Here is an 11,728-nt window from a genome sequence, read left to right on the forward strand (position 1 = left end):
TCTGCTGGTCATGAAAGCACTGTATAAATGCAAGCCTATCTTTCTCGAAATAGTGCCATGGGATCTTTTACATCCACCTGAGAGAGCAGACGGGGCCTCAATTTAACGTCTCATCCGAAAGACGGCACCTCCGACAGTGCCGCACTCCCTCAGCATTGCACTGGAGTGTCAGCCTAGATTTTTGTGCTCAAGTCTCTGGAGTGGAATTTGAACCCACAACTTTCTGACTCAGAGGCGAGAGTGCTACTAACTGAGTCACAGCTGACACTAAAGAACAAGCAGTTCTGACGAACGGTCATCGACCTGAAACGTTAACTCTGTTTCTCTCTCCACCGATGCTGCCTGACCTGCTGAGTATTTCCAGCATTTTCTGTTTTTATTACAGAAACGAGGGAGTGATTGCTGACAGGAAGAATGTTGGGTCGTCCTGCGCATGCGCACCTCCCTGGCGGCTCAGGTGAAACTCCGACTCGCCCCCACCTGAGCCGCGCACACGTACCAGATGTTGCGGCTCCGCAGGCGCGCCCGGTGTTCCAACCGCGGGGTTTTGTGCGCTGAGCATGCGCGTTGTGGACCGATTGGGACGGGCGATTGTGGAGCAGGAGGGAGAGCGTGGGGGCCATGAGCACATGCGCGGGACTCTGTGTCAACAGAGCGCTTTCTGCAGCGTGGGGGCTTGTGGGTATTACAGCCGCCATTACTGCTGATCCTTTCAACCAACCTGTGCAGCAACTGGGGCCTGAAAATCAGCTTCACTGCCCCTGGGTTCAGAAAGAGGAAAATTAAACAACAGTTTGCCTCTGATCCTTTTCTGATCTCAATTTACAGGGTTACAGAAGTGGAGCAGTTACAGGCGGGAAGCTCAGACCAAACATCACGTCAAGATCTGACAGAGTCGCTCGATTCATCCGGACCTGAATATCATCGGCCTTTGCACATGGAAGGAGAAAGCAGCGATCGCAGCGATGACAAACCGCACACGTGTTCGGTGTGTGGACGCGGATTCAGCCAATCGCCTGACCTGGTGAGACACGTGCACTGTCACACCGGGGAGAAACCGGGTAAAGGTGGGGACGGCGGGAAGGGATTCAGTTTCCCGCCTGCATTGGAAGTTCAACGACGCAGTCACACCAGGGACAGTCCGTTCACCTGCTCCATGTGTGGAAAGGGATTTGTTCGTTCATTCCACCTGCAAACACACCAGCGAGTTCACACTGATGAGAGACCATTTCAGTGTTCTGACTGTGGGAAGAGCTTTAAAAGCCCCGGGGAACTGAAGAAACACCAGCGAGCTCACACTGAGGAGAGACCCTTTAAATGTTCTAACTGTGGGAAGAGCTTTAAAAGCTCCGGGGATCTGAAGGGACACCAGCTTGTTCACACTGATGAGCGACCATTTCAGTGTTCTGACTGTGGGAAGAGCTTTAAAAGCCCCGGGGAGCTGAAGCGACACCAGCTTGTTCACACTGGGGAGAGACCATTTCAGTGTTCTGACTGTGGGAAGAGCTTTAAAAGCACCAGGGATCTGGTGCGACACCAGCTTGTTCACACTGATGACAGACCATTTCAGTGTTCTGACTGTGGGAAGAGTTTTAAAAGCCCCCAGGATCTGAGGGGACACCAGCTTGTTCACACTGATGAGAGACCGTTTCAGTGTCCTAACTGTGGGAAGAGCTTTAAAAGCCCCGGGGAACTGAAGGGACACCAGCTTGTTCACACTGATGAGAGACCGTTTCAGTGTTCTGACTGTGGGAAGAGCTTTAAAAGCCCCCAGGATCTGAAGGGACACCAGCTTGTTCACACTGGGGAGAGACCGTTTCAGTGTCCTAACTGTGGGAAGAGCTTTAAAAGCCCCGGGGAACTGAAGCATCACCAGCGAGTTCACACTGATGAGAGACCGTTTAACTGTTCTGACTGTGGGAAGAGCTTTAAAAGCCCCCAGGATCTGAAGGAACACCAGCTTCTTCACACTGGGGAGAGACTGTTTCACTGTTCTGACTGTGGGAAGAGCTTTAAAAGCCCTGGGGAACTAAAGCGACACCAGCGAGTTCACACCAACGAGAGACCCTTTAAATGTTCTGAGTGTGGGAAGAGTTTTAAAAGCCCCCGGGAGCTCAAGCAACACCAGCGAGTTCACACTGGTGAGAGGCCATTCATCTGCTCTGAATGTGGGAAGGGATTCACTGTGTCATCCACCCTCCTGTCACACCAGCTTGTTCACACTGATGAGAGACCTTTTAAATGTTCTGACTGTGGGAAGAGATTTAAAAGCTCCTGGGAGCTGAAGAGACACCAACACCTACACACTGGGGAGAGGCTGTTCACCTGCTCCGTGTGTGGGAAGGGATTCGCTCAGCTCTCCAACCTGCTGGCACATCAGCGAGTTCACACTGGAGAGAGACCATTCACCTGCTCCGTGTGTGGGAAGGGATTCACTGTGTCATCCACCCTCCTGTCACACCAGCTTGTTCACACTGACGAGAGACCCTTTAAATGTTCTGACTGTGGGAAGAGATTTAAAAGCTCCCGGGAGCTGAAGAGACACCAACACCTACACACTGGGGAGGGGCTGTTCGCCTGCTCCATGTGTGGGAAGGGATTCACTGATTCATCCAACCTACTGGCACATCAGCGAGTTCACACTGGAGAGAGACCATTCACCTGCTCCGTGTGTGGGAAGGAATTCACTCAGTCATCCAACCTGCTGGTACACCAGCTTGTTCACACTGTTGAGAGACCGTTTAACTGTTCTGACTGTGAAAAGATCTTTAAAAGCTCCAGGGATCTAAAGCGACACCAGCTTGTTCACACTGATGAGAGACCATTTCAGTGTCCTAACTGTGGGAAGAGCTTTAAAAGCTCCGGGGAATTGAAGCACCACCAGCGAGTTCACACTGATGAGAGACCCTTTAAATGTTCTGACTGTGGGAAGAGTTTTAAAAGCTCCGGGGAGCTGAAGACACATTGGCTCCTCCACACTGGGGAGAGATCGTTCACCTGCTCCGTGTGTGGGAAGGGATTCACTCAGTCATCCCACCTCCTGTCACACCAGCTTGTTCACACTGGAGAGAGACCATTCACCTGCTCTGTGTGTGGGAAGGGATTCACTCATTCATCCACCCTCCTGTCACACCAGCTTGTTCACACTGACGAGAGACCCTTTAAATGTTCTGACTGTGGGAAGAGCTTTAAAAGCTCTAAGAACCTTAAGGGACACCAGCAAGTTCACACTGATCACAGAATCTAACAGCACAGAAGGAGGTGATTCGGCCCATCGTGTCTGTGCCGGCTCTTTGAAAGAGCTGTCCAATTTAGTCCCAAACCCCAGCTTTATCCCCAGAACTCTGCAAACTAGTCCTCTTCAAGTACATGTCCAATTACCGTTTGAAAGTTCCTGTGGAACCTGATTCCAGCATCCTTTCAGATGGTGCGTTCCAGATCTTAACAACCCTCTGTGTGAAAACAATTCTCTTCATTTCCCTCTAGTTCTTTTAGCAACTATTTTAAATCTGTGACCTTTGGTTACCGACCCACTTGCCAGAGTGAACAGTTTCTCCCTACTTGCTTGATCAAAACCCCCTCATCATTTTGAACACCTCTATTTGGTCTCCTCTTAACCTTCTCTGCTCTAAGAGGAACAATCCCAGCTTCACAAATCTCTCCACATAACTGAAGTCCCTCATCCCTGGTACCATCCTGGTCAACCTCCTCTGCACCCTCTCCAAGGCCTTGACATCCTTCCTAAAGTGTGGTGCCCAGAACTGTACACAAGACTCCAGCTGAGGCCAAAACCCTGCAGCTGTACAAAACCCTGGTTAGACCACACCTGGAGTACTGTGAGCAGTTCTGGGCACCACACCTTAGGAAGGATATATTGGTCTTGGAGGGAGTGCAGCGTAGGTTTACCAGAATGATACCCGGACTCCAAGGGTTATGTTACGGGGAGAGATTACACAAATTAGGGTTGTATTCCCTGGAATTTAGAAGGTTAAGGTGTGATCTGATCGAAGTTTTCAGGATATTAAGGGGAACAGATAGGGTAGATAGAGAGAAACTATTTCCGCGGGTTGGGGATTCTTGGACTGGGGGCATAGTCTAAAAATTAGAGCCCGACCTTTCAGGAGTGAAATTAGGAAACACTTCTACACACAAAGGGTGGTAGAAGTTTGGAACTCTCTTCTGCAAACAGCAATTGATGCGAGATCAATTGTTAATTTTAAATCCGAGATTGATAGGTTTTTGTTACCCAAAGGTATTAAGGGATATGGGCCAAAGGCGGGTGTATGGAGTTAGGTTGCAGATCAGCCATGATCTCATTGAATGGCAGAACAGGCTTGAGGGGCTGAATGGCCTCCTCCTGTTCCTATGTTCCTAACTAGTGTTTTGTAAAGGTTTAGTGTAACTTCCTTGTTTTTGTATTCAATGACCCTGTTTACAAAGCCAAGTATCCCATACGCTTTCTGAACCACCTCACCAACTTGCCGTAGCACTTTCAAAGATTTGTGAATATGGACCCCCAGGTCCCTCTGCTCTTGCACCCCCTCAAAATAGTCCCATTTAGATTATACGGCCTCTCCCTGTTGTTTCTCCCAAAGTGCATCACTTCACACTTATCCTCATTTAATTTCATCTGCCTGGTGTCTGCTCATTTCACAGTCTGTCTCTGTCCTTCTGAAGTCTGCTACTACTATGCTCACTATTTACTACGTTGCCAAGTTTTGTATCATCCGTAAACGTTGAAATTGTACACCTATACCCAAGTCCAGGTCAGTTATATATAACAAGAAAAGCAATGGTCCTAATCCCGACCCCTGGGGGAACCCACTGCATACTTCCCTCCAGTCAGAAAAACATCGCTCAGCACTGCTCACTGCCTCCTCTCCCTTAGCCAATTATACCCAAATTACCATCAGCCCTTTAATTCCCTGTGCTTCTATTTTCCGAGTAAGTCTCTTGTGTGGTACTTTATCAAATGCCTTTTGAAAGTCCATATATACAACATCTGCTGCACTACCTTCATCAACCCTCTGTTACTTCATCAAAGAACTCAATCAGGTTAGTCAGACACGATTTACCTTTAACAAATCCATACTGGCTGCCCCTTATTAACCCATGCTTCTCCAAGTGAGAATTAATTTTGTCCTCGACAATGGTCTCTAGTCGTTCACCCACCACTGACATTAGACTGATTGGCCTGTAGTTACCAGGTTTATCCCTCTCCCCTTTTTTAAACAGGGTGTAACATTTGCAATCCTCCAGTCTTCTGGCACCACTCCCATATATCTGAGGGAGATTGAAAGATTGTGGTCGGAGCTTCTGCTATCTCCACCCTAGCTTCCCTCGGCAATCTAGGATGCATCGCATCTGGACCGGGTGACTTGTTAACTTTGAGTGATGACAACCTATTTAGCACCTCCTTTCTATCAATTTTTATCCAATTTCTCTACTCCCCCCTCCTCTACTGCGACATTAACTTCATCCTCTTCTTTTGTGAAGACAGATGCTAAGTACTCATTCAGTACCTCAGCCACGCCCTCTGCCTCCGTATGATGAGCTCCTATTTGGTCCCTAATCGGCCCCACCATTCCTTTAACTATCCTTTTACTTTTCATTTGTTTATAGAAGATTTTTGGGTTCCCTTTTATGTTACCCGCTAATCTTTTCTCATATTGTCTCTTTGCCCTTTTTATATCCTGTTTCAATTTCCCCCGCGCTCTCTGTATTCTGCCTGGTTTTTGACTGCATTCTGTACCTGACATTTGTTGTAAACCTCCTTTTTCTGTTTTATTCTAACCTCGATATCCTTTGTCATCGGGAGCTCGAGCTTTGGACGCTCCATCTAAAATAGATAGGGGAGAACCAGTGGATGTGGTGTATTTGGACTTTCAGAAGGCTTTCGATAAGGTCCCACACAAGAGATTAGCGTGCAAAATTAAGGCACATGGGATTGGGGGCAAGGTATTGACTTGGATAGAGAACTGGTTGGCGGACAGAAGGCAAAGAGTTGGAATAAACGGGTCGTTTTCCGAGTGGCAGTCAGTGACTAGTGGGGTACCGCAAGGATCGGTCCTAGGACCCCAGCTGTTCACAATATATATTAATGATCTAGACGAGGGAATTGGATGTAATATCTCCAAATTTGCAGACGACACAAAGCTGGGCGGGAGGGTAAGCTGCGAGGAGGATGTCAGGAAACTCCAGTACGATTTGGACAGGTTGGGTGATTGGGCAGAAACATGGCAAATGCACTATAATGTGGATAATGTGAGGTTATCCACTTTGGTGGCAAAAACAGGAAGGCAGATTATTATTTGAATGGCAATAGATTGGGAGAAGGGGAAGTGCAAAGAGACCTGGGTGTCCTTGTGCACCAGTCGCTGAAGGTAAGCATGCAGGTGCAGCAGGCGGTTAAGAAGGCAAATGGTATGTTGGCCTTCGTAGCAAGAGGGTTCGAGTACAGGAACAAGGATGTCTTGCTACAGTTGTACAGGGCCTTGGTGAGACCGCACCTTGAGTATTGTGTGCAGTTTTGGTCACCTTACCTGAGGAAGGATGTTCTTGCCATGGAGGGAGTGCAGCGAAGATTCACCAGGCAGATACCTGGGATGGCAGGAATGACGTATGAGGAGAGATTGTGTCGATTGGGCTTATACTCACTGGAGTCTAGAAGATTGAGAGGGGATCTCATCGAAACCTATAAAATTCTGTCAGGCCTGGACAGACTAGATGCAGGAAGGATGTTTCTGATGGCCGGGGAGTCCAGAACCAGGGGTCATAGTCTAAGGATAAGGGGTAAGCCATTTAGGACTGAAAGGAGGAATTTCTTCACCCAGAGAGTGGTGAAGCTGTGGAATTCTCTGCCACAGAGGGCGGTGGAGACTAGTTCATTAAATATATTCAAGAAAGAGTTGGATATATTTCTTGAGGCTAAAGGGATCAAGGGATATGGGGAAAAGGCAGGGACAGGGTACTGAATTTGGATGATCAGCCATGATCTCATTGAATGGCGGAGCAGGCTCGAAGGGCCGAATGGCCTACTCCTGCTCCTATCTTCTTTGTTTCTCTGTTTCCTCCTTATGGGAATATGCTTGGTTTGTACCCGAACTATCTCAGCCTTGAAGGTCTGCCATTTTTCATTCACTGTTTTCCTGGACAATCTTTGTTTCGAGTCCACCTGTGCTCGATCCCTTCTCAAATCACTGAAATTGGTTCTCTTCCAGCTGGGTATTTTCACCATTGATTTTTCTTTGTCCCTTTCCATAACTACTTTAAACCCAATGATATTGTGATTACTGTTAACCAGATCCCTCCTGCCCCAGAACCGATGAGAGACCCTTTAAATGATCTGACTGTGCAAAGAGGTTTCAGAGGTTATCCAACCTGCTGAGTCACCAGCGAGTTCACACAGATCGTCAAAGAAAGGAAGATGTTTTAGAAAGGCTGGTGACACTAAAAGTTCACAGCCATCTCAGAGTAGTGTCCCTTTAATTACAATCTCATGGAACAAGAAGAATCGCTGTCCCTTTAACTACCACAAATCCCTGTGTGGAGGAGAGGGGGAGATACAGTCTGTCCCAGTAACTGTCGCAGAACAGAATTAGCAACCCTGTCCCATAAGGGCTTGACCCTCTCCCTACTTTTCCTCAAGTGTCTCATCCTTAAAATTCTCATCCTTGTTTTCAAATCCCTCCGTGACCTCGCCCCTCCCTAACTCTGTAATCTCTTCCAGCCCCACAACCCCCCGAGATATCTGTGCTCCTCTAATTCTGGTCTCTTGAGCATCCCCGATTTTAATCGCTCCACCACTGGCAGCCGTGCCTTCAGTTGCCTGGGCCCTAAGCTCTGGAATTCCTTCCCTAAACCTCTCCATCTCTCTACCTCTCTCTCCTTCTTTAAGATGCTCCTTAAAACCTACCTCTTTGACCAAGCTTTTGGTCATCTGCCCGAATATCTCCTTATGTGCCTCGGTGTCAATTTTTGTTTTCTAACGATCCTGTGAAGAGCCTTGGGACGTTTTACTACATTAAAGGTGCTTTATAAATACAAGTGGTTGTTGTTGTTTCCTGAAACTAATAATAAATTCCCCAGAGGGAAAAAAACTTGTACTTTTACTCCCAAATATTAGAAAGTTTGTTCTACAGAAGCACGAGGTTTATCTGCTTTTATTGATGAATTTAAAAAGTCTGTATTAAAACCTGAGCCAGTGTGTTGTGAGACAAAGAGCCTTGTGTCCAATAAGGGGAATAAAGGCCCACAGCCTCCCCTGGCCCCGGGCCCTGAACAAGGGACTGGAGAAACTCGCTGCCCTGCGGCTCAGACAATCAGCAGCCGCTAGTCCTGCCCCTCGGGCTCCCCGATTGGTTGGAGGACCCACCGCCGGCTCACTCCCTATTGGTCGGAAGCTCCCGTCAATCAGGCCATGGGCCCGGGTCACGTGCCGTCACCGGGCGGAGCTGCAGGTTTGCGGGAGCGGGGTCGGGAGATTAATAAACTGCGGTTAGGCCGCGCCGCAGGGCTTATAAAGTTGGAGAATGGCCTCAGGGCCGAATGAGATTCCGCGGCCAAATGTGTTCCACTGGACGGCAGCAGTGAGGCTTTTTCTCGGTGACAGGCCCGGGTTACGCGCCGCCATCTTGGTGGAGGAAAGACGGACCGGTTCCCCCTGCAGCACGGCGCATGCGCGGCCATCTCCTCTTCAGAGGCAGTCCCTGGGACCGAGGATGACGCGCGTCTGCTAACAATGGGTTGTCAGGTGACTGAAGAGCACGGCACCAGGAAACCCGGACAGGAGAAACCACAACTGGATCGACACAGCAGAGCCGCCAATCCAGAGCCGGCTTGTATCAGGGCGGGCGCTGGATGCGGAAGTCACTCCCTGGCCGCCTGTGTAGGTCTTTTTGTTGCTTCAGTTTGAGCTGGAGTGGAGATGGAGGAGAAGCTGCTGGGTTTAACCCCCAGTACTTCTGAGCCCAGGAGGACCCAACAATTTCCAATGTGGGACTGTCAAGGGAGGTGGATTCTGGGGGAGATTAGGTTGTTAAACAGACACTGTCCCTACAATGTAAAAGAGTATTGTTTTAGGAACAAGTATTTCTGTAAAGGCTTTTTATCCATTTTGCATATACAGATTTTTTATTCATTCTTGGGATGTGAACGTCGCTGGTACGGCCAGCATTTATTGCCCATCCCCAGTTGCCTTTGAGAAGGTGGTGGTGAGCTGCCTTCTTGAACCGCTGCAGTCCGTGTGGTGAAGGTGCTCCCACAGTGCTGTTAGGGAGGTAGTTCCAGGATTTTGACCCAGCGACAGTGAAGGAACGGCAATCTATGTCCAAGTCAGGATGGTGTGTGACTTGTAGATGATGGTGTTCCCATGCACCTGCTGCCCTTTTCCTTCTAGGCGGTAGAAGTCGTGGGACAGGTAGGGTGGCAGGTTCCCTTCCACAAGAACACAAGAATTAGGAGCAGGAGTGAGCCATACGGCCTCTCGAGCCTGCTCCGCCATTCAATAAGATCATGGCTGATCTTCGGCCTCAGCTTGACTTTCCTGCCCGATCCCCATATCCCTGAGGGACATTAGTGAACCAGTTGGGATTTTAATGACAATCCGGCAGCTTTCATCATTACTTTTTTTCTCGTGCCGGCCCCACAAATTCCCAGATTCATTGAGCTCAATTTCACAACCTGTCTTTGTGTTTTTCTGGGTTCTCTCACACTCCATTTTTCTTGTTTTATATTCATTTTACAGGGTATTGGAAGGGGAGGATTTGTAGACAGGAAATTTTAACTCAAACATCACATCAAGATCTGACAGAGTCGTTCAATTCATCGGGACCTCAATATCGTCAAACATAACATGGAAGCAAAAAGCACAGTTCACAGTGGGGAGAAACCGTACACGTGTTCTGTGTGTGGACGAGGATTCAGTCGATCCTCTGGCCTGGCGAAACACAAGCGCAGTCACACCGGGGAGAAACCGTAGAAATGTGGGGACTGTGGGAAAGGATTTGATTACCCGTATCAGCTGGAAGCTCATCGGCGCATTCATACCGGGGAGAGACGGTTCGAATGGATTCACTCAGACAAGTGACCTACTGACACACCAGCGAGTTCACACTGGGGAGAGGCCGTTCGCCTGCTCCGTGTGTGGGAAGGGACTCACTCAGCCATCCCAGCTACTGCGACACCAACTTGTTCACACAAACATGAGACCTTTTAAATGTTCTGACTGTGAGAAAAGCTTTAAAAGCAAAAGGGATCTGATGACACACCAGCAAATTCATTCTGGGGAGAGGCCATTCACCTGCTCTGAGTGTGGAAAAGGATTCACGAATTCAACCACCCTTCTGATACACCAGCGAGTTCACACTGGGGAGAGTCCATTCACCTGCTCCGTGTGTGGGAAAGGATTCACAAATTCATCCCACCTACTGACACACCAGCAAGTTCACACCGGAGAGAAGATGTTCACCTGCTCAGTGTGTGGGAAGGGATTCACTCAGAACTGCAGCCTGCTGGCACACCAGCGCACTCACACTGGGGAGAGGCCGTTCACCTGTTCCGAGTGTGGGAAGGGATTCACTCAGTCATACAACCTGCTGACACACCAGCGAGTTCACAAGTGACTGCAGGGGTTGGATTCTGCTGTTATTGCCACTGTTAATCACATCCAGGACTGAACCATGTTCATTCTGACAGTTGGGTTCACTCCTGCTGTGGAACTCCACCACTGACCCTGCTGAAGGTTGTAGGCTCAGGGAGTGGGGCCTTCAGGAGTGGACGGAAAGAAAGCTGAGTTTTGGTATCCTGACAAATATATGGCGAGGAACCAGAGGAATCCTTACTAAAGAACCATCTGGGGTTTCACTGACCAGCGTAGGTCTAGGGGCGAATGATACCTGACTCCCTGAACTGTCTTACATTGAACCCAGTTCAGATCAAGAGGAATTCAGTTTACAGGAGAATAGAGAGAAATATCACCCGCAGTTGTGGGAGACAAAAGCAGCCATTAGAGAAGCTCAGAGATCTTTGGAAAAGAAGATGGTGCTCAATTGTGGTAATAATGGCAAAATCTTTCCCAGCTCCGTCAGGAGGCAGAATCCTGTTAAAGATGGTTTCGGGCAGGGCTGGGCAATGATTTGGGCTGGAGGGCCACTTAAGAAGTTGTGGTGAGCTGTTGAGGGCTGCACATCAATGTTGCCCCTAAGGTGCACAGCTGCACGGTGGCGCAGCAATGGTGAGGCCCTGCGCAGGCCGCTCACCAGCTCCTGCCGCTGGGAAAGAAACCGCGCAGCACATTTAAAGGGACCACGCACGTTGGTGAGAGCAAAGTGTTCAATTGGTGAATCGGAAACAGTCCGACTCTTAGTGTTGAGCATCGCACCACTTCTACCCTCCCAATAATTTATCAACATAAATTCAGATAGTCATCAGATACTATCTTAAATACACAGAATGTGGTGTAAGATAGTAAAATCTGCCGTTACTAAATGAATGAAATGAGTGATCGATTGATCGATGGATTATATGTTGGACTGAAAGTCCACGTGGCTGTTTGGCCGAGCGGCTTGAGTCTTTTGAAGCACAAGTAGCTCTTTGTGGACACCACCATGGGCAGCACGGTGGCATAGTGGTTAGCACTGTTGCCTCACAGCGCCAGGGACCCGGGTTCAAATCCGGCCTCGGGTGACTGTGTGGAGTTTGCACATTCTCCCCGTGTTTGCGTGGGTTT

The 11,728-nt window shown here is 48.8% G+C and overlaps 1 protein-coding gene across 1 annotated transcript; it reads left to right on the forward strand.

Annotated features, from left to right (window-relative positions):
* Positions 1-837: 837 nt before the first annotated feature.
* LOC147119117 (uncharacterized) lies at positions 838-10,622 on the forward strand. Its single transcript, XM_085984035.1, has 2 exons — positions 838-3,223; positions 10,356-10,622. Exons 1-2 carry the CDS (start codon positions 938-940, stop codon positions 10,620-10,622), a joined length of 2,553 nt encoding a protein of 850 aa, XP_085840161.1. The 5' UTR covers positions 838-937.
* The last annotated feature ends 1,106 nt before the right edge of the window (positions 10,623-11,728 follow it).

This window comes from Somniosus microcephalus, chromosome 4, assembly GCF_052327205.1.
Source record: "Somniosus microcephalus isolate GS21.2 chromosome 4, FLI_Smic_1.0, whole genome shotgun sequence".
NCBI classification, from domain to species: Eukaryota; Metazoa; Chordata; class Chondrichthyes; order Squaliformes; family Somniosidae; genus Somniosus; species Somniosus microcephalus.